Source organism: Epinephelus moara, chromosome 8 (assembly GCF_006386435.1).
Source record: "Epinephelus moara isolate mb chromosome 8, YSFRI_EMoa_1.0, whole genome shotgun sequence".
Lineage (NCBI taxonomy): Eukaryota > Metazoa > Chordata > Actinopteri > Perciformes > Serranidae > Epinephelus > Epinephelus moara.
This window is the reverse complement of record NC_065513.1, coordinates 9814709-9821163: the sequence shown is the minus strand read 5'-3', so window position 1 is coordinate 9821163 and position 6455 is coordinate 9814709. Positions and strand designations below refer to the sequence as shown.

The 6455-nt window shown below is 42.4% G+C and overlaps 1 protein-coding gene across 1 annotated transcript in view; it reads left to right on the top strand.

The window, feature by feature from the left end:
* Window positions 1-360: 360 nt before the first annotated feature.
* Window positions 361-6455, top strand: part of galnt9 (polypeptide N-acetylgalactosaminyltransferase 9) — a 117456-nt gene continuing 111361 nt past the window's right edge. The window contains exon 1 of the mRNA XM_050050086.1: window positions 361-1579. Within this exon, the coding sequence (XP_049906043.1) occupies window positions 1339-1579 (241 nt within the window). The 5' untranslated portion in view covers window positions 361-1338. The remainder of the gene's footprint in view (window positions 1580-6455) is intronic.

Sequence of the window (6455 nt, the reverse complement as noted above, 5' to 3'; positions counted from 1 at the left end):
CCACTGGGTTTGATTAAAAATAGGTTATTTGTTCAGTGTCTGTTAGCTCTAATATGATGGAACTGAAGCTCCATTCAAGCATGTGATTAGTGAAATGATGATTATACTCCTGAGGTTGACCATGCATGTATGCAGAGCCAGTTGCATAACGTGCTTTTTAAGTCCTATGTGCAACATGGATGTGAAGCACTACAGCTAAGTTGCTGGTGGCGGTGGCATCAGAGGTGAGATGGAAACTGTTAACCTTCTCATTACGGATCAAAACTCTGTTAACACATCTTCACAGCTGACTAACTGATACGTGGAGAAGGCTCGCTCTACCAAGTGGAAGTATTAGCTGCCTTCATGGTCGTGCTGTTTATTTTATCCTGCGAGCCCAACACAGCTCGTGAATATTCATGATTGAGCCTCTGAACGTCAGGACGCAGCGGCGGCTCTTCCTCCCTGACAGAGAGCGGAGAGGCTGGGAGGAGAGACAGCATGCCAGAGCCCGGCTGTATCTCTCCCACCGCATTTGAGGGCGAATCTGCTCTCAACTCATCCCACCCCGCACAGCCGACCGGGGGAACAACAATGGACTGACGGAACACAAACACACAGCGAGAGAGACGGAGGGAGAGAGAGAGAGAGAGAGAGAGAAAGAGAGAGCGGGAGAGAAACGCCGCCTTGTTTTTGAAGCATCCACATATTCTCTGGACATAAGCTCCTCGGGTTCATATTTGCAGAGCGGGACGGATGGAGTGACCACAACGCCTTTGAAGAGAGAGATGCCACAGCAAAGCAGGACGATGCTTCGATGCGAGCGGTTATTGCAGTGCATCTCCTGTAAGATGGACGAGACATATTGGGGCTAAGGAGCTGGCGACTTATCACGTTGCGGAGGAAAGATGTTTTGCAACTGCCTGTAGGCTCCTCTAGAGGATGCATGCCTGCCCTGGCGTCTTGTAATATGTAGCTGTGACGGCGGCAGAGCGTTTGCAGCTGTTTCTTAGCTTGTGGAGCCCCAGAAAAGCATCGCTCACCGGCTGGAGCCGAGCCCCGTGGCCGCCAGCAACCTTCCCCACCTCTCAGTGTCAATGTGACGGGTGCGATGCCCCGCTAGGAAGAAGTGAGCGCAGCCTCCGGAGCTGTCCGCGGTGCTGAACGGATCCGTCAGTTCCTCGGGTCTCCACGAGTTGACCTTCTCTCCCCGGGCAGAAAATCATCCTCCTGCAACACACACACCACACACACACACACGCGCGCGCGCACACACATACGGAGTAAGGTGGCAAAGCAGGCCACCGCACATGGACAGCTGCTGGGCTTGACTGAGTCAGCCAGACGATCTTCTCTTTCATGGCTGTGGCACGCAAAATCAAAACTTTGCTGACCGTCAACATTTTAGTGTTCGTGGGGATTATCCTGTTCTCGGTCTACTGCAGGATCCAGGACCGATCCGAGGAGCTCATCCAGATAGGGCGTATGTCTGACCAGAGGCTGCGAGCCAGGAATGGCAAAGTTTCCAACTTGGTGGACAGGCAGTCTATTCTCCAGAGGCTGGAGAGGCTGGAGGATGTGGTCTACAACCAGTTAAACGGTAGGATCATCTTAACAGCAAAAGCTGTGGCTTACTGCTACAGAAATGATCATCATCATATTGAAGCAGATAATGACCACTGCAAACGACACACTTTATGAATTGTAGCTATAGTCTATAAATAGACAGCTCTTGTGCAGTGTGGAGCACTTAGTTGTGACCTGATTGGTCAAACTGTCCTCCAGAATCAAAAGGTGCACATGCTGATGCACAAGGGTGAGTTTTCTGCCGACCTGGAGCATGACTCATGCATATTTTCCTGTCAGCCTGGTAGCCTCATTTCTTTGGTAAAGCAGTGAAAAATCAGTCTGATTTTGCGCATGAATCACTGTCACACATCTGCTGCCTCCAAAGCTCTAACCCTTGTATAGGAGCTAATGAAGCAGGGTGATGTATCACAGTGCAATACTTAGTATATATGTGCTGCTATCATTTGTGTTGATAGACTTTACTGGGCTGTTACTTTAACAGCCTATTAGACCGTGACTCCCCTAACCCATAATTGACTTGTTGTAAACTTCACATAAACTTATGCTTTAAGTGTTGATGCCTGTAGATCTGTATAGAACCCGCTCAGAGGAAGTCTGTGTCTCAGCAGCAGCAGCTCATTTCACTGGAGGCACTGCTGGTGAAACATATCAGATTTAACAAGCTGTCTGAGTTTTGAAGGAGAGTCTAATGTAATGGCTCTATAACGGAATGACAGACTTGTATTTCATTACATGGCCATTAGTCTGTGGGGCAGAATTGGTCTCCTCAGCAGAGCAGCAACCTTTACAATCAGGTTACATATGACTCTGTCTAACTCATGGTCCTCTTCTCCTGTGGGAGATCCATATAATCACCATAGATTAAAGGCGTCATTCATGCAGATGCTTGAAAAGACTGACCTGGATACAGTACATGAGATATTCCAAGTTTATAACTCATTAGAATGAATATAGAGACTTTAGACGCATCAGTGTTAAATAACTTTAAAGAAGCAAACAAACTTTTTTCGCTCTCAAAATTAATTTTAAAATCCCATCAAGCACAATTTTCCCATGTATTAAATTACACTCACTCAGCTTTAGCCAGGCAGATTTAGTAATAATGAGTCTGTGGGCTTTATTTATTTTTTTAATTCATTAATGCAAAATATGATTATTTTCATTATCTATTAATCTGCCAATTATTTTCTCAGTTAATCGATTAATTGTTTGGTCAACTAAATGTAAAAATTGTGAAAAATGTTTGTCACAGTTTCCGAGACCCCAAGGTCATGTCTTTAAATGTCTTGTTTTGTCCGACCAACAGGCAAAAGCACAAAAATCTATTATTTACTATAATATATAACAGGGAAATTCTCACATTTAAAAGCAGAACCAGCAAATGTTTTGCGTTTTAACTTGAAAAATGACAAAAACAATCAATGAATTAATCGATTATCAAAATAATAACATTTTCATCGATCAACTAATTGATTTATTGCTTCAGCTAGAGTGACAATGCATATGAATAATTTTACAACAGATTTCTTTACCAAGAACTATAATTTTCTTCTATTTTCTGAGATAAATCTGTCCGTCAATTTAGATTTAAAGTATGATATGAGACCAGATATTGTCTTAGATTTTGGATATCATAATAGGCCTGTAGTAGGTGTTGTCTTTTCCTGACTTCAAAGGCTGCATTACAGTAAAGTGATGTCATAGCTGTTCTTTCTAGTCATTATAGTCTCATTACTCACGATTATTTTCAAAGGTCTTGTGTAAATATTTGTGAAAGCACTAATAGTCAGTCCTACATTATCATTGCAATATCAAGGTATTTGGTATCGTGATATATAAATATTGCGATATTTAATTTTCTTCCATATCACCCAGCCCTAGTTTAAAGGTCCTGTACCATTGTCTTCCTTGTAAGTGACTCAAAGCCAAAAACTATAAACAGTTTATGCAACAGACGATAGTAATCCATGGCTGATAGCAAAAAAAGAATTGGACAGGTTCCCACTGACTCCTGCACGGGTCATTTTTGTAATGAAGGAAGCACATTTCTTGAATTCAGAGTATTTTTTGGACTGCACAGTGCTCGCTCACAGGATATTGAGGCTAAGTGGGATCACAGCTAAAAATTTCTCACACTGCTTTGGTGGCATATTTCAATGTCAGTGGTGTTGTATGAGAATGCCACAGAAATTCTGTACTACCTTACAGCACAAACTGATCCTTTAGCATTCACAGCGAGTTAATCAACTTGTAGATCAACAGCAATGACTTAATGTTTTGAACCAGTGACATGTCATCTACATTAGCCAAAATGTATTTTCCCAAACATAAATAATAAAAAATAGCATGCTCCAATATTCCTCCTTAGCACGGTGCTACTAACTGATTTCTAATCTATCAGTAAAGTCAATTTCTATTCACTTGCTTACTATTCTCCTGGGAAACTGTGACTTTATCATCTGTGTAAATTGCAGGCGACTGGAGCTCAGGCTGAAGGGGAGTCTGTGAGGGCTGGGGACTGTGTAGGAGGAGGCAGGTTCTACTTATGTTGTCATATTTCACGCTGGTTGCCAGTAGAGGTCACATATCTTAATACCCTTTTAAAGTCAGCCTTGTGAAAGCTGTTAAAACCCTGAATCCAAGAACATGCAGAAAAGAAATAGAAAAAATATGGAGAAAGTGTCTCCTTTTCATTGTTGAAGATACAGCGTCTCCTTCTAACTGGTTGTAATGTTTGCAAGAACCAGAAACAGTGGCCCGACAGTTCATCTGACAGTTTGCTCACCAGTCAGTAGTTAAGGAGGTTTCACAGCTTCATGGCCCCCGAACAGTGCGGCTGTGGACTGTTTCTGCATGATCTTGTTATTATTCCCGAGCCTCGGCAGCTATTTGAGGGTCACTCTGTCACTTTGAGTTATGCTTGGCATCTGGCATCCAGCCAGCAGGCATTGCCTCTCAAAAAGTACAATGCATCCTCTCAGTCACTTAGCTTTATATAGAGACAATGCAGCCCCACACTGTGTCACTGCTGTGGGACAGAAACACACTGTGTCTTCAAAAAACTCTTAAAGGGCTGAGGGAAAAAGAAAGACTTATCTGTTCACTAAACATTTATATGTGGAATTATACAATGGGGTTTGTCCAAGCCAACTTTATGAGTTTTATCAATTTGTCTCATGCCACTTTTGAGTGGGTGGATTTTAAAACATGAACTTACAGAGTTTTATTTGCTTAAGTGTAATTGGTACTGTAATTGACTTATTTTCCCTAAGTGATGTCTGAAGGTCATTCACTTTGTCTAAGGCTCGATACAGATTCAAAAGAGTTGCTTTCTGTGACAGTTGTTTTATTTGAGTGAAATTCATATCAGCTTCAAAGATGACTCTCTCAAAACTGACTCCCCTTGTAGCACAGCTGAGTCCAAGTAGCTGGGACACGCTTTGCAGGTCTCTCACAAGTGGAGACAGTAACAGTTATTATGAGCTGGAGAGAGGAACCGGCAATGAACTAAGTGCAAAGCTGGCACAGTTGCCTGCCTTCCAGTTAGCACAGGAATACAAGAGTGTCAAAGCATCTTGAGCTTATGTGTCAGTCTAAAATGAATTTATTGCATTTTGTAATAATGTCACTCAGTGTCACGCTGTTACACTGGATTCCAAATTGAGTTTGAATTCATTAATTCAGCAAATCCAGTTGTTCAATTGGAGCTCGACAAATTTCAAAGTTACAATTTGCAGACAAACTCTCTTCCCACACAATCCAAGTCTGGAACAGAAAAAGGAATCAATCGTGGTTACGTAATTTTTCTTTGACAGCTGCAATGTGTACCCAGGAGTGCACACAGGCTGGAAACATTCGCTGGCTGTCACAATCCCTCCATGATTTGTCTTGAGCTCTTTAATGGCATACTTAATCACATCCTCATATCCCAGGTCACTGGCCCTTTTTCTAAATCGTGCACAGAACACAAATTGTAGTCTGTGGCCACTGGGAATAACTATGGCGAGAGGAGGACTCAGCGCGCCAATAACTATTACCATGTCCGGTAGCGATATGAAGTAATTGCCCATTCCCTCTGTTGTTTATTGCCTACCAATGGCATGCCACGGGAGCTGCAGCAAGGTCCAATTAGATTTGAAGGACATAAACAAGTCGCAGAATTCCTTTTTTATAGTCGCCTGATGAATGGTCACCAGACTCCCAACAAGAAAACAACGGTCAAGCTTTATCAGTGGCCCATTCTGCGCAGAAATGAGCAACATGAGGGTTATCAGCAGCACTGCTCTGCTGTGGAAGCCACCGTCTTTGGGTAATCAGATGAGTGGGTTTTAAGCTTGTTAACAAGCTTATGAAGCAGCGTTTTGACCTTAAGTACTGCATTAGACCAGTAAATACCTCCTCGCCAGTGCTTACCTGCTGAAGCACCACCAGTCTGCCTGGCCTAAATGAACACGAAACGCAAGATTAAGTGCCATTATTTAGAAAGAGATAGAAATGAGTACTTTTGAACATTAGAGTTTGACTGATAGGGATTTTGAAGGTCAATATTGATATGGAAATTTTGAACTAAGCTGTAGATATCCAACATAATGTGTTGATATTCAATTAGCACAGGGAAAACATGATTAAATAATTAATCCACTGTTTGCTAAGCCCTGCCCCACTCTATTACTGCTGCTACATCTTTCAAGCTTGCTATTCACGCATGGCACATAATGCAGTTTATAGTAATAATGGTGGCAGATTTACCACTTGAAAATCTGAATGATTTTTGAAGACAGAGGTGGACAAGAGCAGGCTTATCATTAATGGCTATAAGAAACTAGCTAGCTAATTAGGCTAAAGTGATCTCCATTTGTTAGTTGTGGATTCTAAATGCTATATGG